Source organism: Somniosus microcephalus, chromosome 17 (assembly GCF_052327205.1).
Source record: "Somniosus microcephalus isolate GS21.2 chromosome 17, FLI_Smic_1.0, whole genome shotgun sequence".
Taxonomy (NCBI): Eukaryota; Metazoa; Chordata; class Chondrichthyes; order Squaliformes; family Somniosidae; genus Somniosus; species Somniosus microcephalus.
The window spans coordinates 70,127,613-70,152,322 of NC_141003.1; the positions used below are offsets into that span (position 1 = coordinate 70,127,613).

The 24,710-nt window shown below is 47.6% G+C and overlaps 1 protein-coding gene across 4 annotated transcripts; it reads left to right on the plus strand.

Moving 5' to 3' along the window:
- The first annotated feature begins 808 nt into the window (after positions 1-808).
- On the plus strand, positions 809-19,043 carry zc3hc1 (zinc finger, C3HC-type containing 1). 4 transcript variants are annotated; one of them, XM_086010641.1, is made up of 10 exons: positions 1,181-1,351; positions 2,136-2,250; positions 3,818-3,968; positions 5,835-5,918; positions 10,744-10,871; positions 12,076-12,233; positions 13,621-13,864; positions 15,165-15,371; positions 16,951-17,175; positions 18,598-19,043. In XM_086010641.1, exons 1-10 carry the CDS (start codon positions 1,245-1,247, stop codon positions 18,664-18,666), a joined length of 1,488 nt encoding a protein of 495 aa, XP_085866767.1. In that variant the 5' UTR covers positions 1,181-1,244; the 3' UTR covers positions 18,667-19,043. The 4 variants fall into 4 exon arrangements, with proteins under 4 accessions (XP_085866771.1, XP_085866767.1, XP_085866769.1 ...); XM_086010645.1 differs by lacking the exons at positions 1,181-1,351; positions 3,818-3,968 and adding an exon at positions 809-1,174 and having other exon boundaries at positions 2,136-2,282; XM_086010643.1 differs by lacking the exon at positions 3,818-3,968 and having other exon boundaries at positions 2,136-2,282.
- Positions 19,044-24,710: the final 5,667 nt, after the last annotated feature.

Below are 24,710 nucleotides of genomic sequence, written 5' to 3' on the forward strand. Positions count from 1 at the left end.
GATAAATGTTTTCTTTTGTGATGTTGATTGAGGGATAAATATTGGCCAGGACACCAGGGCATAACTCTTCTTTGAAATAGTCCCATGGGATCTTTCACATCCACCTGAGAGGGCAAACAGGTCCTCGGTTTAATGTATCATCTGAAAGATGGCATCTCCAACAGTGCAGCACTACCCTCAGTACTGCTCTGGAGTGTCAGCCTAGGTTTTTGTGCTCAAGTCTCTGGAGTGGGACTTGAACCCACAACCTTTGTAGCCTCAGAAGCAAGAGTGCTACCTACTGAGCCACTGCTGACACTAGAGTTCTTGACAGGGATGATGGCAGAGGGCAAGACGTTGCTTCGCCATGCCTGGAGAGGGAACCTGGACCATGGGTTGCTGCTCCTGGGAGTGCTTCAATTGACCTTCACTGCCTAGAGTCAAACAATGGCCAGGTCAGTGAGACTCTGGTACGGTTGTCAAATCTGGTTCGATGTACTGGAGGTTTCATTACACGACGGACCACCTCCCACTGCCCCACCCCCATCATTGGTCGCCCAACATGTCCAGCCTCATGATACACCATCTTCCCACAGCAATTGGAAAGTGAACAGAATCTTCACGACTCAATTGCCTGATTCCCGATTGTCAAACCACCTTTTGTCCCCAACTCCTATTTTTATAACTAATAAATGAAAGTGTTCAAAGAAAATAAACAAAAACACATCATGTTTTTTAATGCTTCTATGATTTTTCTCCCTGGGTTGCTCGCAGCAGTGTCCTGGAGATTAATCTTCATTTCCCGGATACTCCAGGACAATCCTGGACGGTTGCCATCCCTAGATACGGGTGGGCAGCTGGTCCCAGGGGCCTCACCCCAGCAAGGAGTGAACTTCAGGGCAAGAGAGGAAGGGAGAAAAATTGGTCAAAAATTAAAACGGCAAAAGACTTAAGAGTTCTGCACCAATTTTGTTTTGGCGGGATGAACAGAGATCCAATTACCTGCATAAAAGATAGATTGCTCTTTTATTGAGTTAACCCACTCATTTGAAGTGAAACAATTATTTTGGTCTAAAAATTTTATTTAATTTTATGTCTCTCGCTGCTTTAGAAAGTGAGCAAATAGGTGTGGAATTTGTCTCCATCTTTAACTCTTCCGCCGAACATTTCCCCGTGTTAATCAGTTGCGGTTAAGGTTTGTGCTCCGGAACATTTATGCCGAATACATTGTAGTCGATGGGACGCTGATATGTGCGGCATCAAAGATGGCGGCGGCCGGTAGCAATGGTGATTTTCAGTCGCCCAGCAGCAAAAGTGCGGCAGAGACTCCGCGGAAAGTGCGGCAGCTGCTGTCCGATAGCATCGCAGAGACGTAAATACAGCGCGGCTCGGAGTTACTGATTGTTCCCAGTAAAGTTACTGCGCGGAAACCCCTTCCTCTCGGGCATGGGCCCTGGGAATGAATGGCACCCTCGGGGCCCAGTCTCACGGACCCGTCCCACTGGATCTATTTCAAGGGATTGGTTTTCACTAAAATTATTCAGGATAATAATCAGATTTCTAAAATTTGTTAAAGCGAATTGCCTTCGAGAGGGGTGAAGCCAGATCCCCATTCCCACCCCCACTCCTACTGGTCGCACTCTCGCCTCTGAGTCAGACGGTTGTGGGTTCAAGTCCCACTCCAGAGATTTGAGCACATAATCCAGCATTGTGTTCATTCGGCGTTAGTTTAACAGCGGAGAGTGTTGGTTTCTAATTTGTTTCTCCTTTGTTCATTTGGCCAGGACAAAGGGGCTAACTCCCCTGTCCTCCTTCAAAATAGTGCCACAGGATCTTTTACGTCCACCTGAGAGGACAGATGGGGCCTTGGTTTAAGGACTCATCCGAAAGATGGCCTCTCCGACAGTGCAGCGCTCCCTCAGTACTGCACTGGAATGTCAGCCTGGATGATGTGCCCAAGTCTCGAGTGGGGCTTCAACCCACAACCTTTATGACAAAGATGTTGCTCACTGAGCCAAGGCTGACACTAACTGCCCTCACCTTGATGATCACAATATTACCCAAAAATAAATGAAAGTTATTGCCATTTCTGTGTATTGTAGCCATTCAGTGTTAAGAGTGTTGGTATCCGATTATTCTTATTCTTTGTTCCCTAGTGATCAGACAAGTTCCATCCCTGAATCGCCTGATGGCAGCGATTTACCAAGATTGCCAGTTCCCTGTGACTCTGCTAATAAAGAAGCTTTCTTCTCGCGGGTCGAAACATTCACAATATCCTTCAGTGTCGTCACTAAAGTGCAGTGGTGAGCATGGGAGATCTTGGTGCTAAATATCACGGACTGTGAATACCCAACGGTACAATTATAGATTCCATCCTTCTACGCTTGGGTGGAGAGAGCATTCTGAGCTGTATAATGCCAGGGTGAAGTGCTGGTGGTTACAAGTCCCTGTGATGTATGTGTGTCTGATTGTTTGGTTCAGTGGCATCAGGTAGCGTGGGAGGAGGCTCGTATGGAGCCTAAACAGGCCATTGACCAGTTGGGCTGAATGGCCTGTTTCTGTGCTGTAAATTCTGGTCACTGAATAGTGATTAGGAATATCATAAACCTTGCCTAATTTTCCCTCTCTCTAACTCAGGGAACGGTAGTCAATCTCTCCCCATCCGCCATTGCTGTCCTGGCGGAGACCAGCGAACTCAGCACAGATCTGGAACCTTCCTCGTCTGTGTGGCTCGGAGTCAGAGATCTTATTGCTCAGCCGTTGGAATGAGCGGAATAGTGTGAAGAAAGTCCCAGAAAATTGGTTCCTTTTTTTCCACTGGAACAGAGAAGGTTAAGGGGCATCTAATAGTGGTTTTCAAAATTATTCAAGGTATCGAGAGGATAAACAGTGAAAGGTTGGAGACTGAGGAGTATGACTGGAAGAATAAAGAATGGAGTTAGAAGACATTTTTTCACAGAGTGGATAATTAGAACATGAAGCGTTTTACCACAGGAAACTATTGTGGCAGTGAATATAGCATCATTTAAAAGAGAATTAAATAAAAGGAGGAATGGAGAGCTCCAGTTGAAGAGCGAACAATAGCACAGGCATAAAGGACAAAATGGCAGCCTCCTATGCTGTAAAGCCTATCATTTTATAACAAGGGAATAAGCAGAAAATTATTCATCATCAAAATAATTAAGCGAAATCCTATGGTGAATTTGAATATGAAATGCCCGTGGATAATTTGCTGCCCAGTGTGGTGCTGAGTTTCACTAACCAGGATGGTCTCAGGTTCGACCTGTGCTGAATTAGCTGATCAAATTCAAACAGTGATTGTGAGCCTTTGTGTGGGGTGGGGAGGGAGGAGGAAAGCAGCCAGGGTTGCTGTACCTAATAGTTATCCAGCGACTCACTGGAAAATAGATGGGGTGGGGGGCAGTTTATCAGCTGAGATCTGATTCAGTTATGATGTCCCACATGGTCGGATAGCCTGCCCACGCTCATTGTCTTACGTTTACAATGAAGGTTGACCATTTGTGCAAGGTTACTGGAGGGTGTGTGTTAACTGTGGAATCGTACCCCAGCAATGAGTCGCCACCTTCACGGGGTAGAGTGGAATCCGGGAGGGAATTTAAGAAAAGTTTCAGGTGAACTGCGTCCTTGCTTGTGTTGGTTCCTCCACGCCCCCGAAGTTATGGGGACAGAATCGCCCTGGGTTCCTCCCACCCTGCATATGTCTGAGGTCATTTATTCTAAGATAGACGGAGAGAAAGACGTGATGCAGAGGATGAGCACAGAGTTGAACCAGTGTCTTGACGAGTATTCTGTGAGCGTTTTCCCTTGACAAAGATACTCATTCAAGTGGGCTGGGATGTCCTTTGAGCTCTCCCCTTTACACTGTGCCAAATATGGCTGGACCAACATAGAGTGCGACGTGTTGAAGTGTTCCAGCTGTCAGGCATTCCTGTGCACGACTCTGCATCCAACCCAGGACGCCAATAAATGTAAGTTTGTGTGCTTTTTTTCTTGTGTTATACATCATTAACCCAACAGCTTGTGCCTTTTTGAATGTTCTCGTCTGCCTTTTCGCATCATCCTGGTCAATCCTATCTCTATCGCAAAACAAACTTAAGTTCCCTCCAGCTCTGTTGTTAAAGGCCCAGGCGCTGTGCAGACCAGGAAAAACTTGGGCCTGATCTCCCAGTTGATGCTGTGTGAACCGATCTCACACAAGCCTGTTTCTTTTCTAGAATCACATTGGCTCAGAAATTCGGGTCGGGGGCTTCCCGTGGGTGTAAGCCCCCGACCTGCACTTACCTTGCACGCCGGCCGTTGTGCTGTGGGCCCCTGTGGAATTCCGATCCTGGGCCTGCTCCAACTGCCGGCGCGCAGTGCTTGCGTATCCCAGGGGCGCAGTTAGTTCACAGCGTCCCCTGGGATCACGTGGGCCATGGGGAGTCAATCGGAGCAGGGAAATGCCCATTCATAAGTTTGACAGGAAGGGCTGTCAAAACTTATAAATACTACGGCCCCAAAACATCACTAAATCTTCAAATACATTTTTTAAAAACATCACATTTTTTAAATAAACTATAAATTACATGAAATAACTATTTTAAACAATAATTTGAAAAAAATAATTTTATTTTCTAACGGGGCTAAAAATAAACTTACCTTGCTCTAAAGTATTTAAAAATAATAAACCTGTGGAAAAAATGTTTTAATTTTAATTAATTCACCACTTACCTTGTAAAAAGCAGGCCTTACGACTGCTTTTTATATGTGTAACTTCTGCAGACTTACCCTCCCGGGAAAACATGCAAAAAAAAAACTAAGTTCGATGCGCACGTGCTGCCTCTCCTGCGCACGCGTTCGAACTCTGAACCCCTTCTTTCAGGGGATCGGAAGTGCCGGTTTCCCGCGCATGCGCAGTGCATGCACGAAACCGGCACTTCCATTGGGTCTACGGGCGAGTACCCCGTGCGTACTCACCCGTGGAGACCCGAAGTTCTGGGCCAATATTATATTTACAGCACAGAAACAGGCCATTCGTCCCAACTGGTCTGTGCCGCTGTTTATGCTCCACGAGCTTCCTCCCACCCTACTTCATCTAAAGCTATCAACATTACCTTCTATTCCTTTCTCCCTCACGCACTTATCTAGCTTCCCCTTAAATGCATCTATGCTATTCACCTCAACCACTCCCTGCGGTAGCGAGTTCCACATTCTAACCACTCTGGGTAAAGAAGTTTCTCTTGAATTCTTTATTGGATTTATTAGTGACTATCTTATATTTATGGCCCTTAGTTCTGGTCTCACTGCAAGTGGAAATATCTTCTCTACATCTACCCTATCCAATTCTTTCATAATATAAAGACCTCTATTAGGTCACCCCTCAGTGTTCTCTTTTCTAGAGAAAAGAGCCCCAGTCTGCTCAGCCTTTCTTGATAGTTATAACCTCTCAGTTCTGGTATCATCCATGTAAATCTTTTTTGCACCTTCTCCAGTGCCTGTATATCATTTTTGTAATATGGAGTCCAGAACTGTTCACAGTGCATCTTTCTCTCTTTTCTCCCCATATCCCGCAATCCCTTCTGTCTCCAAAAATACATTCATTTATCTCTTGACTCCATTTACGTTGTCGCACTTCAATGTCCTACCCTGGTAACTTATTCCACAATTCTAATACCCTTTGAGTAGTGAAGTCCCGCCTGGTTTCCCCTTGTTACTCCGAACTTAAAACGAATGTCCCCTGGTATTTGAACCCTCCAGTGACTGGTTTTCCTCGGCCGGGTTGATGATGTTGAGCGGGCTTACTTTGTTTCCGTTAAAATCTGCTGCATTTATTTGTTCATGATTTTACCTTTAAGATAAAGAGAGGGTCGCTGAGCTGCTGGAAGGATTGAAAACCGCACACGAGAAGTTCTGCTTCTGGCCTGACAGTCCCTGTCCAGGTGAGGTGGGAGTAAACGTGTAGGATTTTCTGGGTTGCTGACGCTGTAATTGAGGCTTTATATCTGCAGGCCATCGCTCTCTGCTTTTTTTTCCTCTTTCACTAATTTTCTCTCATGTCCTGAAATGCGGGCTATGGTTCCAAAAGCAATTGGGGGCTGGGGCGTGATTGTAGGGTAGGCACAGGTTTTATTACCAAGTAACTGAAGATCAGGGTTTTTTTTTAATGGACTTCTGTCTGTGTATTGAAGCTGAATGTTTTCCTCCCAAACCAGTAAAGCTTTCTGCTCTTGGCACAATTCAGTAATTTCTCACTTTGCTCCCGCTGCGCTCTGCACACAGACACTTCCCCACTTCGCTCGACACCCTCCCAACTTGTTCTGCCAGCTCACTGCCTTTTAGGGAATGAGTCAATTAAAACAAAATTCCTGGGATGAGAGGGTTGTCCTATGAGTAGAATGGCCCTATATTCTCTGGAGTTTAGAAGAATGAAGGTGATCTCATTGAAATGTATAACATTTTTAGAGGGCTTGACAGGGTAGATGTTGAGAGGCTGTTTCCCCTGGCTGCAGACTCTAGAACTAGGGGGCATACTCTCAGGATAAGGGGTTGGCCATTTAGGACTGAGATGAGGAGAAATTTCTTCACTGAGGGCTGTGGATTTTTGGAATTCTGTACCCCAGAGGGCTGAGGATGCTTAGTCGTTGAGTATATTCAAGGCTGAGAGAGATATATTTTTGGACTCTATGGGAATCAAGGGATACGGGGATAGGGCAGGAAAGTGGAGTTGATGCAGAAGATCAGCCATGATCTTATTGAATGGTGGAGCAGGCTCGAGGGGGCCTATGGCCGATTCCTGCTCCTATTTTTTTATGTTCTTAAAAGAATGAGGGGCAGGGAAGTCAACAAAATGGTAGAGGAATCGAAAACCTACGGAAACCATTTGGGGAAATTAAAATGAAAGAGAATGGAAAGGAAACAGTGAGAAAATAGAAGGCAAACAGTGAGCAGAGAGAAAACAGGGCATTGGCATTAAGAGGTACTGAGAATCTCCGTGGAACAGAATACTAGACGTTGGGATTGAGAAAAGGACATTGGGATTGAGAAAAGGACAATGGGCTCAGCTGAGCTTGTCCACCCTTCAGTTCTGTGTGAGACTGCTGCTCGGACTGTGTTCATGTTGCATGCAGGAGACCATATTAACAGTGCAAAGCTGCAACCCACTTTACACCAAGTTCTTCTCCGGTTCTGCCCTCCCCCGATCACCACGGTCCAGCTGATTCGACCAACGGCAGGAATGGGCGTTGCAGGTTGGCACAGCGCTATCCAGTGGCCACCTGCTGGAAGGGCACCTGTGTAGATGTCGGGTGAGGAGAGCATCGGACGAGGCAACGCTGCCTCCCACCCTTGTGCCCACATGAAGGATCGTCACTCAGGCGAGGTACCAGAGCACGACTGGTGCCTGCAGTACCAAGCCAGGAAGCCATGATTGAGGAAAAGAAATAAAGAACAAACTCGCATTTATACAGCGCCTGACGCCACCGCAGGACATGCCAACTCGCTTTACAGCCAATGAAGTGTAATCACTGTCGTAATACAGGAAACACGGCAGCCAAATCTGCGCACAGCAAGCTCCCACAAACAGCAGTGAGATTAATGACCAGATAATGTGTTTCAGTGATGTTGGTTGAGGGATAAATATTGGCCGGGACACCGGGGAGAACTCCCTCCTCCTCTTGTTCGTAATGGTGCCATGGGATCTTTTACGCTCACCTGAGCGAGCAGACGGGACCTCAGTTTAACGTCTCATCCGAAAGACGGCACCTCCCAACAGTGCAGCACTGCCTCGGTATTGGCACTGGAGGGTCAGCCTCGATTTTGTATTGAAGTCTCTGGGGTGGGGCTGGCTGAGAGGAGAAAGCCAGCACAAAAAGAAGCAGCAAAATAGAATCCCATTGAGATGTGCTTTACATTGTGAGACCAAGGCATTCTGGAGGGTAAGGGAGTGAACTGACACAGCCACACACCGAATGTGCGTTGCAGTGCCACCCTGGAGTAGACATTGATTCTGCTCCATTCTGTATTTTTCAGGGAGAGCTGCAGGCGATCCCTTTAGGTCTACCATTTCCCTGACCAGTAATTGATCTCTCGGAGAGACTTGCCACCCAAAGTCACAATCATTTAGAATACAAACTGTTGGAAAGGAGTGTATTTAGTATTGACGGGCTGTATCAGGGGAGTTGGCTTTGGTGAGTTGCTGAGCAGGATAGTGCCAGGAACATAAATGAACCACCAGTGGAGTCATTGCCCCCTGCTGGCTCAGTTGGTCAGTGCACCGCCTGGTGGAGCTGACCCATACAGGCCCAGGCAGTCAGTCCCAGGTTTGATTCCCAGTCTGTACTAGGTTAGCTAATCTCAGCCAGGGCAGAGGTTGGGGTTAGGGAGGTTAGCCTCAGCACCCCTGGATTAGGGAGTGCAAAATCAGCCGGGGATCATCATGCAGGAACCTCTACTGGATATTTATGGGACATAGGAGGAGGATAGGATTGGGGAGTGGATACTATCTGGTCTCGTGCGTTATGATCAGCCCCTTGGATAAGGTGCTGGTGGGAACTCTGCACCAGTGGAAGAGTATCCGGCAAAGATCCAGTGCCTCTAGGAGAAGAGGAGTTGAGAATAAAGGGGGAAAATAGCAATGGTGTGAATGTTCTTGTCCCTTTTTAAGCGTGAAGATCAACACCTGCTTGTTGTATCCGTGTATTAATGGAGACACGGAATGCAGGAGTTGGTTTAACAGGTGTTTACTGAACAAAGTCTGGAGGTGAACTAAAAGATACAAGACACTATACATCCTAGGGTCTTGAGGGAAGTGGCGGTAGGGATTGTGGATGCATTGGTAATAATTTTCCAAAACTCCCTGGAATCAGCAAAGGTCCCGGCAGACTGGAAAACTGCTAATGTAACACCCTTATTTAAAAAGGGCAGTAGACAGAAGGCTGGAAACTATAGACCGGTTAGCCTAACATCTGTGGTAGGTAAAATATTGGAGTCCATTATTAAGGAGACAGTAACAGGACATTTGGATAATCATAATTTAATAGGACAAAGTCAGCATGGTTTTATGAAGGGGAAGTCATGTTTGACAAATTTGCTGGAGTTCTTTGAGGAAGTAACGTATAGGGTGGATAAAGGGGAACCAGTGGACGTAGTGTATTTAGACTTCCAAAAGGCATTTGACAAGGTGCCACACAAAAGATTATTGCTTAAGATAAAAAATCACGGGATTGGGGGTAATATTCTGGCATGGATAGAGGATTGGCTATCTAACAGAAAGCAGAGAGTTGGGATAAATGGTTCATTCTCGGACTGGCAATCAGTAACTAGTGGTGTTCCGCAGGGGTCAGTGCTGGGTCCCCAACTCTTTACAATCTATATTAACGATTTGGAGGAGGGGACCGAATGTAACATATCAAAGTTTGCAGATGATACTAAGATGGGAGGGAAAGTAGTGAGTGAGGAGGACATAAAAAACCTGCAAGGGGACATAGACAGGCTAAGTAAGTGGGCAGAGATTTGGCAGATGGAATACAATACTGGAAAGTGTGAGGTTATGCACTTTGGCAGGAAAAATCGTAGAGCAAGTTATTAATCTTAATGGCAAGAAACTGGAAAGTACTGAAGTACAAAGGGATCTGGGGGTCCTGGTGCACGAAACTCAAAAGGTTAGTATGCAGGTGCAGCAAGTGATTAAGAAGGCCAATGGAATGTTGGCTTTCATTGCTAGGGGGATAGAATATAAAAATAGGGAGGTATTGCTTCAGTTGTACAAGGTATTGGTGAGACCGCACCTGGAATACTGCGTACAGTTTTGGTGTCCATACTTAAGAAAGGACATACTTGCTCTCGAGTCAGTACAAAGAAGGTTCACTCGGTTAATCCCGGGGATGAGGGGATGGACATATGAGGAGAGGTTGAGTAGATTGGGACTCTACTCATTGGAGTTCAGAAGAATGAGAGGCGATCTTATTGAAACATATAAGATTGTGAAGGGGTTGGATCGGGTGGATGCGGGGAGGATGTTCCCGATGATGGGTGAAACTAGAACTAGGGGGCATAGTCTTAGAATAAGGGGCTGCTCTTTCAAAACTGAGATGAGGAGGAACTACTTCACTCAGAGGATGGTAGGTCCATGGAATATGCTGCCCCAAAAAGCTGTAGAAACTACATCATTACATAAATTTAAAACAGAAATAGACAGTTTCCTAGAAGTAAAGGGAATAAAGGGTTATGGGGAACGGGCAGGAATTTGGACATGAGTCTAGGTTCGGATCGGTCATGGCCCTGTGGGTAGCGGAGCGGGCCCAGGGGCCATGTAGCCTGATCCTGCTCCTATTTCGTGTGTCTAATTCTGTTAGATTCAGGAGATGGTTCAGTGATAGTAGATTGGCGGTTAGGATCAGATCAGCCATGATCTTATTGAATGGCGGAGCAGGCTCGAGGGGCCGATTGGCCTACTCCTGCTCCTATTTCTTATGTTCTTATACAGGCTTATATACCCGAGTGGTCACTACCGGTATTACAGTACACAGGGGCTCTTAAAGGTACATACACTACACTGCTAAATGTAATTTTGTGCGTGTACGCGAGTGCATGCTCGCTGTGTGTGTTTATGCGTCCACGTGTGTGCGTGAACAGTAAGTAACAGCTGTGGGACCTGAGTCGGGTCCTTTCACAGTAACCCTGACTGACGTGGGAATGAGTGGTCCCCTGCTGCCCCCCCCCCCCCTCTGTAGGTGACTCACTTGTTCTTTCATTTCCACCTGGCAGAACGGTTCTGGGCTTTACCTTTGAACGAGCCAGCAGCCCTCCTGCACGGGGTGACGGAGCGGTTCAAGAATCTGTGCTCGCTGGACTTCCAGTTACCGGCCCTCAAACACGACGACCTCAAAGACATGGTGAGTCCTAGAGATCAGCACCGCCCGCGCCTCCTGACTCCTTGCCGGGGTACAGTTCCACGGGCATTCGGCCTGCCCTTCACTGAGCTGCTTTCACCTCGTTCTGGTTGCCAAGCGGCGGTTTTGACTCCCTGCCTCAAATTCTCTTCATCCTATCCGCAGCTGTAATGATTAAAATAGAGGAGCGTTCCTGTCACCAGGAAGCTGAAGGTGACTCTGACGTAAGAAAACTACTAGGCACTTGGTCTAAGCGTTAAACAAAGCTTTAATCAACTGTTTTACAACATGGAGGTCTAGTTGTGTCCTTCACTAGTTCCTGTTAAGAATGTCCTGCGCAAGCTGGGCCCGTGCCCGAGTATTTATACTCTCCCTGGACAGCGCCACCCGTAGGCCGCTCAGTATTATTTCATAAGTCTTTCATGAATGACTTGATTCATGTCAGACTCCATGTAGTGAGTCTAAACCGCGCAGAAGAATTTCCAAGTAGGATCGAGGGCAAGAATAAGACGGAAACATAATTTATGCCAAAACAAAAATTCCCCTTTAAGCATTTTATATGACGAATGTGTGATTTTCATTGAGACTGAGGCGAAGGACACACAATGCAGGGTATCAAGGTTGGGGCGAGATCTAGTGGTTCGGGGCTGACAAGCCAGGGTTTTAAGTGTTAGGAAAGGGGTAGAACGGAGCCGGTGAGACATCTCACAGTTCTGAGGACCTGGTAAGGAACAGGTTCGAGCAGGAGAGAGTGCGTTGAGGCTTCATTTTGGGCGCAGGACCGGAAGAAGATGAAACCTTTCGTGTGTCGAAGGAGCAGCTTCTCATCCTGCTCTCGTTTGATGGCCGTGGAACTCTGCTTTGCCCCAGCGCCTTCAGGAGGGCTGGGCAGGTGGTGGGGAAGGAAGTTCCTGCTGTAGCTTGGCTCGTTGTCGCAAGGTGGTCTCAACTTTCTCCTTCTATTCAGTGAAATTCCTGGATTCCGATCACTGTTTACTGGCCTCCTACTTCATGTTCCTATGTTATTAAGCCGGTCACTTGCAGTACACATAACTCGCAGCTCCCCTGTAGCTGTGCTGAGGGTTTGCTGACCCTGGATTGCGAGCCTGTCGATCCTGTGATCAGCACCTTGTTACTGTTCTGAATTCAGTGGCGGCAGTTCAGTAAATGCACCTCTGACCTTCGCACACTTTTTTTTTTTGAATAGACCATCACGGAGGAAACCATCAGCTTCCTGTTGCAGTTGGTCGAAGATGAATTGAAATGTCACACCGTGTCCGACAGCCCTGGGCTGAAGAGCAGTGCGGATCTCCTCCCTGTCCACATTGCTGCCTGTATCCTCGCTCTGACTGGCTGGGCTGCTGGGTGAGAATCTGAAGTGTTTGTAGCAGTTTCCCACATGGTCATTGTCATGGGCCTATTGGCTGCTTGAAATCATTGGCTAAATCCTAGAACAACCCCCCCCCCCCCACCATTTTCTCCGCTCCTCTTTTGAAGGGACGAACTCATACTGGGGTACAGTCCCATGGGTATTGCACTCCAGTACGCTGCTCGCAAGTGGTCATTGAGCCTAGACAGAGTGCTGACAGGCTATTGACCATAGGGAGCGTCACAACCAAATCTGATCGTTCCCGCCCTTAACACCTGCACGGTTGCTGGATAATAGTCAGGGAATGGGATGATTTATCACCCCCCCCCCCCCCCCTTCGCTCCCCTTGTCCTTTCAACACCCCCCCCCCCCCCCTCCCCCAAGAGACACTAACTCCTGCTGGGGTGCAGTACCCACAGGCTGCCTTCTTTCACCTCACTTTTGGTGGCTATTCTTCATGAGCAAGGTTAGACAGAGTGTCAGCAGGTTATTGGACATTGGGATGAATCAGGAATCCAGTCTGATCCCCCGCCACCTCACCCAGGGGTGCTGAGGCCAATTGTAGAACCCTGGATGAGGTCACAAAACTTGAGCGATCAGCTATGAAACCTGGAACCTTACAATCAACTTAAGACATTGAAGGCAGCAATAAAGTCAAATGCGTCGCTACTGGAAATTCAAGCTCTTGTTCAATTTTCAAAGAACCCAACTGAATTTTATTTACAAACAAAATTAATGAACAAAAGAAAAGACTTTTATTTATACAGCATCTTTTGCAACCTCAGGATGTCCCAAAGTGCTTTTCAGCTAATGAAGTGCTTTAGAAGTGTAGTCACTGTTGTAATGTAGGAAACGTGGCAGCCAATTTGCCCACAGTAGGCTCCACAAACAGCAATGTGCTAATGACCACATAATTGTTTTAGTGATGTTGGTTGAGAGATAAATATTGGCCAGGACTCTGGGGAGAACTCCCCTGCTCCTCTTCGAGACAGTGCTGTGGGATCTTTTACCTCCACCTGAGTGGGCAGACGGGGCCTCGGTTTAACGTCTCATCCAACAAATGCACCTCAGTACTGCACTGGAGTGTCAGCCTGGATTATGTGCTCACAACCATGAAAGGTACGGTTGTGGATGACAAAAGACTGATCTGCATCAGTGTGACGTTGATCTGATGGACATCAAAACTGAATTTCTGGAGGTGTGTCGGAAGATGCTGGTCTGTGTGGCTCTGCACCCCACTAGTTGATGCACCTCCCAACTGAGTCACAGGGAGGTGAGGGGGGTGCGGTGGGGCAGGGGAACCAGCAGCTATTTCTAAACGGGCTTCCCTCCGCCACACTTGTCTAACTCTTTTTCTACTTTTTTTTTTCCCAATATGACTAGTCCTTCCTCGGATTTCCTCAACCTGCCGGTTATCACCTGCTCCTACTGCATGCGGAAGGTGGGTCTGTGGAGCTTTCAACAGATTGATGGCGTTTGCCCGGCCAGTGACCCCGACATTCCCGTCTGCAGTACCTCCCCCCAGGAGAACAAACCGGAAAAGTCGATACCAAATCTCCCTGCGATGTCTCCCCGCAGGATGATAACGCGAAGCCAGGACGCCGCCCAGTCACAGACCCCCGAGCAGGTGCAATAATCGCCTGCCTGCTTTGTCGAACTTCTATTCCGTGTTTTGTTTCTCTCCAGTTTACTCCCATGTGGCACTAACTGGTCATTTACCACATTGCTGCCACGGACTGGATGCCGGGTTTGCCAGCCTAACAGTCACCACACTCCGAAAATCATTCATTGTAATGTGCCTTGAAATGGTTTGATGTGCTGATGCACTATGTAAATCAATCTTGATAGCCTTGACGGTGTTTTTGTGGGGTTGTTCAATCAATTTCAGTTCCTTCCACGGACAATGTACAATATCCCCAGTCATGGACTTTACCCAATTCACCTGCTTTAATTGCCTGTATTTATGCAGCACCTTATTTCGAAGCATTTCAATGCGCTTCACATGCAACCAATTAGTTAAAATGAAGCAACTGTTATAAAGACAAACACAGCAGCCATTCTGTGGCCAAGTGGCACAAACAGCAATGAAATGAATGACCAGTTAATCTGCTTTTTGGTGGTGTTGTTTAAGGAGACACACGCACGCATACACGGGCCTAAATACGCACGCATACACGGGCCTAAATACGCACGCATACACGGGCCTAAATACGCACGCATACACGGGCCTAAATACGCACGCATTCACATATATAAACACGCAACTATGCAGACGTACACACGCACACACACACAATATACATGAGCTCACACACTTATAACTGCGCTCTTTGAACCTATCTTGGTAATTAAGGTTTTACTAGGTATTAATCTGTGGCTCTTCACTGCACCCTTTCCAAAGCCTCAATCTCGCCCACCATGTGAGGAGACCAAAACTGGGCACAGTATTCTAACTGAGACCTAGCCAAGGTCTTGTACAAGGACAAAGACGTATTCTTTGTCTTGTAGTCAGTTGTGGTATAAATACACCCCAGCACCCCATTCGTTCTAGCTATCGCTTCACAGCATTGGTCATGAACCTTTAAAGATCTATGTTTTAGAACACCCAGATCTCTTTTTCCACTAACTTTAGTACTTTTTCCTAAAGGGTGCTCTGGTGTTCATATTCACCCTGCCCACATGAATAACACTGCACCTTTCTAATTCAAAAATCATTTGCCAGTCAAGTCCATCCACGCATCTAGCTCTGCCTGTGGTAGTCAAACATCGTCTACGGTCCTGATACTCGCACATAAATATACAAAGACACATATACATAGACACATGTACATACAAATGCAGACACACACGCACGTTTTAAGTTTGTGGCATCCTTCCTGTAAGGAGAGATGCTCCTTTGCTAAAACTATAATTTTTTTTTTAATCAGCCTGAAGCCAGCCCTTTGCCCATTGGGGCTCGCACACGGAGTCGAGATGTCCACAGTCCCACTCCAGTTGATCGAGGCGAGTTAGACCCTGTCAGTCCACACCTGCGGAACAAGCGACCCATGACCCGAAGCATGGGACAGGGGGACGTGCCTTCCAGCCCGCAGCGGAAGCCCAAGCGGCTGCGTCTGTCCTCGTCCACCAGCTCCGTAAGTAGCGGACGTGCAGCGAGGAGGATCACTGGGCAGTACGGTGAAACCGAGCTTTTACACTGGCAAATCCATGCCACTCCGAATCGCAGTGTTAGCACTTGCAGTCTGTCAGAGTCAGCTTAACGCAATGGGACCACTTTCACCTCCAGAGTCAGAAGCTCCTCCAATTCTGGCCTCTTGCGCATCCCTGATTTTATTTGCTCCTCCATTGGCGGCCTTGCCTTCAGCTGCCTGGGCTGCTCTGGAATTTCCTCACTGAACCTCTCTGCCTCTGTCCCTCTCTCTCCCCCTTTACGAGGCTCCTTAAAACCTACGTCTTTTACCAAGCTTTTGGTCACCTGTCCAAATAGCTCCTTATGTGGCTCGGTGTCAAATTTTGTTTGATAACGCTCCTGTGAAGCGCCGTTGGATGTTTTACTGCATTAAAGGCACTCTATAAATTTAAGTTGGGAGGTTCAAGCCCCACTTAAGCACATAATCTGGGCTGACGCTGCCATGTTAGAGCTGCCATCTTTCAGATGAGACGTGAGACAGCTGCCTGTTCCCATAAAACTATTGGGAGTTACATAGCGTTCTTGGGACGTACCCTTCACTGCCAATGACTAACTTCATTCTGCCCCAGAGCCGTGCAGTGAACAAATAGAAATAGTTTCAATCTGTGCTGACTGATGTAAATCCAGCAGTGAAAAAATAAGACCACTGTTTAAAACGTGCCACGTAACGGACATTTAATGATTCTGCTGATGTCCCAGCGAGTCCCCCAGTAAGTAGCTGAGTGTTGTCGAGATGTCCGAGTTCGGTCCCTGGTTTGCGCTGAGTTATTCAATCTCGGCTGGGGCAGCAGCGGGGAGGTTTTGACTGACCCTCAGTGCCCTCTGGATTACGGGGGAGGGGATGGGGCGTGGAGGAAGGAATTGGTCAGGGGTCCTGCTCCCGGTTTTCGTCCTGCCGCCCCCGAGTGGCTGTTGGGTGTTGCCTCTGATGCCCGTCATTGGCATCAAAATGACACAGGCGTTCGATAGCATAGATACAGAGAAACCATTTCATGTGGTGGAGGGCTCAAAACAAGAGGATGTAATCTTAAATTTCGAGCCAGGCCATTAAGGAGTGAATCAGGAAGCACATTTTTCAGACACAGGGTAGTGGAAATCTGGAACTCTTTCTCAAAGGGCTGTGGATGCTGGGGGACAATTGGAGCTTTCAAGATTGCAATCGATAGATTGTTGTTGGGTAAGGGTATTGAGGGATATGGAGCAAAGGCAGGCAAATGGAGCTGAGATAAAGGTCAGCCATGATCTGATTGAATGGCGGAGCAGGCTCGAGGGGCTAAATGGCTTCCTCCTGTTCCTATGTTCTGCTCCCTGACCAGGGCCACACAAGGATAATGACCACTTGGGAGAGTTAGAAGAGGGCAATTGGTACCCATGGATCTAAACTGCAGCTAGGAGCATTCGGGAGAAGATCGGTGCAAATAAAGGAGATTCAAAAGCCCGAGAGAAGCGCCGTTTAACTGCGATATTTAGTGAGCAAGTGTGTTCAGGGTGGTTTTGTACAGTTCTGTTTTTCCCTTTTACAGGATAGTATTCGGGGCTTCTTCGACCCCGTTTCCCAGCACAGGGATTGGTGTCCGTGGATTAGGAGGAAGCTGAAACTAGAAGATAGGCCACAAGACCCAGAGCCAAGAGAGCAGGCCTCGGCCCCTGGGTCACCCGAGAAGACGGAGCCAGGGTGGAGGGCGGCACTTCGGGTACTCTTGTCACTGAAAAGTTCCCGTAGCCCAAACGAAGGCTCGGACTCCTTTGTAAGTACTGGGTTTAAAGGGTTAGCTTTTGCTCTTTCATTGCCAATTCACAACCCTCCCTCCCCGAAGGGATGGATTCCTCCCAGAATACGGTTCCACAGCAGCTGCTTCCCCTCTCCGACCTCAGCTTAGTAACCGTGTGCGCTTCGACGGTGAGTGCTGGCAGGCTATTCGACTGCTGTAGCCATTCCAGCTGGTATGTGCTGGCAGGCTGTTTGAATACTGTAGCCATCCTAGCTGGTATGTGCTGGCAGGCTGTTTGAATACTGTAGCCATCCTAGATGGGGAGTGTTCACAGGTTATTTGAATACTGTAGCCATCCTAGATGGGGAGTGTTGGCAGGTTATTCGAATACTGTAGCCATCCTAGATGGGGAGTGTTCACAGGTTATTCGAATACTGTAGCCATCCTAGATGGAAGTGCTGGCAGGCTATTCGACCACTGTAGCCATCCTAGATGGAAGTGCTGGCAGGCTATTCGACTACTGTAGCCATTCTAGCTGGTGAGTGCTGGCAGGGTATTCAACCACAGTGGGAACCTTAGATGGTGAGTGGAGTCAGAAGCGAAAACAGGGAAGTGGTTTTAAATGAGCAGTATTAATTAGTGCTGGTGACATCCCTTGCCAGAAAATCAGCACAACGCCAGCCTTTACGTCTCTTCTATTGATGGCCTGTCCAATTTGAGCATCTTTTGATCATCCTGAAGTCCGGTTTGGACACTGAGCAGATTCCCAGACACAGGCTGCATTCTATCAGAGCGCTGTGGAATGCTGCCAATCGCCGTTTTAAAAAGCTGTTCGACTTGGATGCCAGGGTTTGAATCCTCGTATGTTTATAACGGAAGGAGGGGGACGGAAATGTCCTGGGTTTTGTCTCCTTTACGGATTTGGGAAGCTGCAGAGATTGTTGCCATTGTCGTGTGGGCCAGTGGTCAGACAGAAAGCGCTTTGTACCCCCATTCACCCCTCGGGCTGCAGTTATTTGAAGGATTCTGCTGCAAGTCGAGCATTTCAACCTGTGGGATGAATGTTTGTGAAGGGCCCGGGTCTGCTGGAGTTTCTGAACTTAGAAACTTCAGCTGTTTTCCCTTGTATTGGAAATTTCACCGGCACAGAGATCCCAGCGCACAGAACCCCTGACGGAAAGGGAAGAGGCGGTGGGGGGGAGGGACCCTCACCCTGGTGGGGGCTCCCCTCCCTGTGGGGGCCCGGTTCCCCCCTCTGTCTAGCTGTGCACCCCCCCCGCCCAGCGCCAAGCGGTGAGAGACACGCAGTAAAACTCAGTGCTCTCCCTTCACACAGTGGTCGATTTCTCAACGGGGAGATGCAGAGTAACTGCACTTTACACACACCAAGATGCTGTGTGTCCCATCTTTGTGCGTATGTTGAACAGGCCGTGTTCATGCCCTTTTCTTTGCGGTCAGTCTCTTTCAGAAAAGTCCAGCAAGGTGTTCCGAATATTCCGACAGTGGCAAGTCCCGTGTTCCTCGTAGTGTGAGCCCTTCCTTTCAAGGTGATGGCGGTGCAGCTGCCGTTGGATTAGATTGGCGGCGGTTACGATTGGTGAAGGCCGGGACAGATTCTGAACCTCTTCGTCCCGACCCGTGACAGACTGGAGCAATCGCCAGGTTTTTTTTTTTAAAAAGCCTACAAATGTCTTTCAAACGAAGCAGCAAAACTCACAGGAAAAGAATGGAGCTGGTCTGTGTTTAACCCACCCTGTACTCAGGTGGAACCCACGAGGAGGGACCCACCTTTGCTGATCCTTGTTTCCGCTTCACAGTGGCCATTTTCATCCAGTTTAACATGCATGAGAACATCACAAAGGCTTGGGACAAATGTGAATAAAAGGCCTTGTGTTTTGATAGTTGCCGCTTGTTTGACTATTTTCTTTTTTTTTTCCTGGGCTCCTGGCTATTTTTAATCCTGTAATAATGCTTGCCCCTTAATCCTGCCTCTAATGCAGTGAAACGCCCCCATGGTGCCTCGTCGGGTGGAGAGGCATGGCATGGACATCGAACGCGGGTCGGAGAGAGGTTAGGAGGAGGAGATTTGGTCTGGACGTAGCACTAGGTTTTGAGAACATATTAACAGGAGGAGGCCATTCAGCCCTTCAAGCCTGTTCTGCCATTCAGTGAGATCATGGCTGAGAAAGCAGAGGCTGAGGGGTTTAGGGAGAGAATCCTGGAGGGGGAGGGAACAGGCAGTAGGCCCGAGTGGGAATAGCGGAGGGTCCAGGCTGGGATGTGTCGGCGGGAATCTCGAGCGGCAGCAGCGGGGCTATAAAAGCCCCAGAGACCAGGTAAGGCCTCACAGCGTCGGCGGGAATCTCGAGCGGCAGCAGCGGGGCTATAAAAGCCCCAGAGACCAGGTAAGGCCTCAGTGCGTCGGCGGGAATCTCGAGCGGCAGCAGCGGGGCTATAAAAGCCCCAGAGACCAGGTAAGGCCTCACAGCGTCGGCGGGAATCTCGAGCGGCAGCAGCGGGGCTATAAAAGCCCCAGAGACCAGGTAAGGCCTCACAGCATCGGCGGGAATCTCGAGCGGCAGCAGCGGGGCTATAAAAGCCCCAGAGACCAGGTAAGGCCTCACAGCATCGGCGGGAATCTCGAGCGGCACCAGCAGGCTATAAAAGCCCCAGAGACCAGGTAAGGCCTCAGTGCGTCGGCGGGAATCTCGAGCGGCAGCAGCGGGGCTATAAAAGCCCCAGAGACCAGGTAAGGCCTCACAGCGTCGGCGGGAATCTCGAGCGGCAGCAGCGGGGCTATAAAAGCCCCAGAGACCAGGTAAGGCCTCACAGCGTCGGCGGGAATCTCGAGCGGCAGCAGCGGGGCTATAAAAGCCCCAGAGACCAGGTAAGGCCTCACAGCGTTGGCGGGAATCTCGAGCGGCAGCAGTGGGGCTACAAAAGCCCCAGAGACCAGGTAAGGCCTCACAGCGTCGGCGGGAATCTCGAGCGGCAGCAGCGGGGCTATAAAAGCCCCAGAGACCAGGTAAGGCCTCAGTGCATCGGCGGGAATCTCGAGCAGCAGCAGCGGGGCTATAAAAGCCCCAGAGACCAGGTAAGGCGTACCAGTCTCCAGTCTCGGAGGGAAGGAGAGAGGTAAAAAGTAATCCAAGTGTAACGTCACCAGAAAGCGGGTAAGTGATTGGTTGGTAAGTATTTCTCCCTTTTTAAGCTTAAATCTCTGGTTTATAGTTTCTAAGGTGTGATATTCACCATCTAGAATCGGGGCAGAGGGTATTTAAGAATAATATTAATAAATTTAATTAATTACATAGAATGGGAGATCAGGTGATGTGTTGCTGCTGCAATATGTGGGAGCTGGTGAACACCATTGATGCTCACGGTGATCACATTTGCAGTAAGTGTTGGCTGCTCGAGGAACTCCGGTTCCGTGTTGAAGAGCTGGAGTCCGAGCTTCAAACACTGAGACACATCAGGGAGGGGGAGAGTTACCTGGACTCTGTGTATCACGAGGTATTCACACCAATTAGATTAATTAATTCAGATGTAGTCCGTGGCCAGGGTCAGGATGGTGTGACTAGAAGTGAGGCAGGTACGGGGATCCAGGAGGTAGTGTTGGAGGAGCCGCAGCCCTTGCACTTGTCCAACAGGTTCGAGGCTCTTACTCCCTGTGAGGATGGGAACAGGGACTGCGGGGAGGATGAGCAACCTGACCACAGCACCGTGGAGCAGGGGGCCATTCAAGTGGGGGGAGTTAAAAGAAATGTTGTAGTGGTAGGGGATAGTATCGTTAGGGGGATAGATAGAGTTCTTTGCAGCCGAGAGCGAGAGTCCCGAAGGCTGTGTTGCCTGCCCCGGTGCCAGGGTTAAGGACATCTCCTCTGGACTGGAGAGAAACTTGGAGTGGGAGGGGGAGGATCCAGTTGTCGTGGTCCATGTTGGTACCAATGACATAGATAGGACTGTGGTAAACCACTTTTATCGTTCACTATCGTTACACTATGGTTATCACTGTTTACACTGTTGTATCACTACACGAGGTCGCCTCTTGTCACGCTGTTATACCTGGGCTGACCACTGCTGACTCCGCCCATGGCTCCACCTACTTGCCCAGGTATAAAGGTGGTCGACTGGCTGGTATTCCTCCTTGTTGGATCCGATCACCCACGAGGGTGGGCTCTGTTATTTAGCCAATAAAAACCTATAGTTACTGTCTTAACTCGCCGCTTTTCATTGGATGAATTGATAGGTATATCAAGGACAAGGAAGGAGGTTCTGCTGAGGGAGTTTGAGCAGCTAGGGGCCAAATTAAAAAGCAGAACCACAAGGGTAATAATCTCTGGATTATTACCTGAGCCACGAGCGAATTTGGCTAGGACAAATAAAATTAGAGAGTTAAATGCGTGGCTCAAAGACTGGTGTGGGAGAAATGGGTATTGCTTCCTAGGACACTGGCACCAGTACTGGGGCAGGAGGGAGCTGTTCCGTTGGGACGGGCTTCACTTGGCCAGTGCTGGGACTAGAGTCCTGGCGGATCATATAACTAGGGCTGTAGAGAGGGCTTTAAACTAACTAGTAGGGGGGAGGTTCCTAGAGAGCAAATAATAAAAATGACAACAGAGAAGGTCATAGACTTAGGTAGCAGTGGGGAAATTAAAAACCAGAGCGTGTCAGGAAGGGGCAGAAGGTATGGAGTAAAAGGTAAAGTAATAAAAAGGGCAGGAACTAAGTGTCACAAAACATATTTGAAAGTTCTCTATCTGAATGCACGTAGCATTCGTAACAAAATAGACGAGTTAATGGCACAAATAACTGCATATGGGTATGATCTTGTGGCCATTACAGAAACATGGCTGCAGGGTGACAATGCCTGGGAATTAAACATACCAGGTTATTTAACGATCAGGAAGGACAGGCAGGAAGGAAGGGGAGGTGGGGTGGCTATGTTAATAAAGGAAGGAATCACTGTAATACAGAGAAATGATATTGGGTCAAAAGATCAGGATAATGAAACAGTTTGGGTGGAGGTAAGGAATAATAAGGGGAAAAAAACACTAGTGGGCGTAGTCTATAGGCCTCCGAACAGTTGCAACTCTGTTGGACTGAGTATCAATCAGGAAATAGTTGAGGCTTGTAATAAGGGAACATCTATAATTATGGGGGATTTTAACTATCATATTAATTGGACAAATCAAATTGGGCAGGGCTGCCTTGAGGATGAGTTCATTGAGTGTATTAGGGATGGGTTTCTTGAGCAGTATGTAACTGAACCGACCAGGGGGCAAGCAACCTTAGATCTGGCCCTGTGTAACGAGACAGGATTAATTAAAAATGTCCTAGTAAAGGATCCCCTTGGAATGAGTGACCATAACATGGTTGAATTCCATATTCAATTAGAGGGTGAGAAGGTTGGATCTCAAACAAGCGTGCTAAGCTTGAATAAAGGAGACTATGAAGGTATGAGAGCGGAATTGAGTAGAGTGGATTGGGAAAATAGATTAAAGGGTAAGACGATACATGATCAGTGGTGTACATTTAAGGAGTTATTTTACAACTTCCAAAAAAATATATTCCACTGAGAAGAAAAGGGTGTAAAAGAAAAGACAGCCATCCGTGGCTAAGTAAAGAAATTAAGGATAGTATTCGACTAAAAACAAGGGCATATAAGGTAGCCAAATCTAGTGGGAGGATAGAGGATTGGGAAAACTTTAAAAGACAGCAAAAAATAACAAAAAGATTGATTAAGAAAGGGAAGATAGATTATGAAAGTAAATTAGCAAAAAATATAAAAACAGATAGTAAGAGTTTTTATAGTTATATAAAAAGAAAAAGGGTGGCTAAAGTAAATGTTGGTCCCTTAGAGGATGAGACCGGGAAATTAATGGTGGAAAATATGGAGATGGCAAAAACACTGAATATTTTACATCAGTCTTTACAGTAGAAGACACTAAGAATATCCCAACACTGGACAAACAGGGGGCTAAAGGGGGGGAGGAGCTAAACACGGTCAAAATCGCTAAGGAAGTGGTACTCGGTAAAGTAATGGGACTCAAGGCGGATAAATCACCTGGACCTGATGGCTTACATCCTAGGGTCTTGAGGGAAGTGGCGGTAGGGATTGTGGATGCATTGGTAATAATTTTCCAAAACTCCCTGGACTTGGCAAAGATCCCGGCAGACTGGAAAACTGCTAATGTAACACCCTTATTTAAAAAGGGCAGTAGACAGAAGGCTGGAAACTATAGACCGGTTAGCCTAACATCTGTGGTAGGTAAAATTTTGGAGTCCATTATTAAGGAGACAATAACAGGACATTTGGATAATCATAATTTAATAGGACAAAGTCAGCATGGTTTTATGAAGGGGAAGTCATGTTTGACAAATTTGCTGGAGTTCTTTGAGAAAGTAACATATAGGGTGGATAAAGGGGAACCAGTGGATGTAGTGTATTTAGACTTCCAAAAGGCATTTGACAAGGTGCCACACAAAAGATTATTGCTTAAGATAAAAATCGCGGGATTAGGGGTAATATTCTGGCATGGATAGAGGATTGGCTATCTAACAGAGGGCAGAAAGTTGGGATAAATGGTTCATTCTCAGACTGGCAATCAGTAACTAGTGGTGTTCCGCAGGGGTCAGTGCTGGGTCCCCAACTCTTTACAATCTATATTAACGATTTGGAGGAGGGGACCGAGTGTAACATATCAAAGTTTGCAGATGACACTAAGATGGGAGGGAAAGTAGTGAGTGAGGAGGACATAAAAAACCTGCAAGGGGACATAGACAGGCTAAGTAAGTGGGCAGAGATTTGGCAGATGGAATACAATACTGGAAAGTGTGAGGTTATGCACTTTGGCAGGAAAAATCGTAGAGCAAGTTATTAATCTTAATGGCAAGAAACTGGAAAGTACTGAAGTACAAAGGAATCTGGGGGTCCTGGTGCACGAAACCCAAAAGGTTAGTATGCAGGTGCAGCAAGTGATTAAGAAGGCCAATGGAATGTTGGCTTTCATTGCTAGGGGGATAGAATATAAAAATAGGGAGGTATTGCTTCAGTTGTACAAGGTATTGGTGAGACCGCACCTGGAATACTGCGTACAGTTTTGGTGTCCATACTTAAGAAAGGACATACTTGCTCTCGAGTCAGTACAAAGAAGGTTCACTCGGTTAATCCCGGGGATGAGGGGATGGACATATGAGGAGAGGTTGAGTAGATTGGGACTCTACTCATTGGAGTTCAGAAGAATGAGAGGCGATCTTATTGAAACATATAAGATTGTGAAGGGGTTGGATCGGGTGGATGCGGGGAAGATGTTCCCGATGATGGGTGAAACTAGAACTAGGGGGCATAGTCTTTGAATAAGGGGCTGCTCTTTCAAAACTGAGATGAGGAGGAACTACTTCACTCAGAGGGTGGTAGGTCCATGGAATATGCTGCCCCAAAAAGCTGTAGAAGCTACATCATTCCATAAATTTAAAACAGAAATAGACAGTTTCCTAGAAGTAAAGGGAATTAAGGGTTACGGGGAGCGGGCAGGAATTTGGACATGAGTCTAGGTTCGGATCGGTCA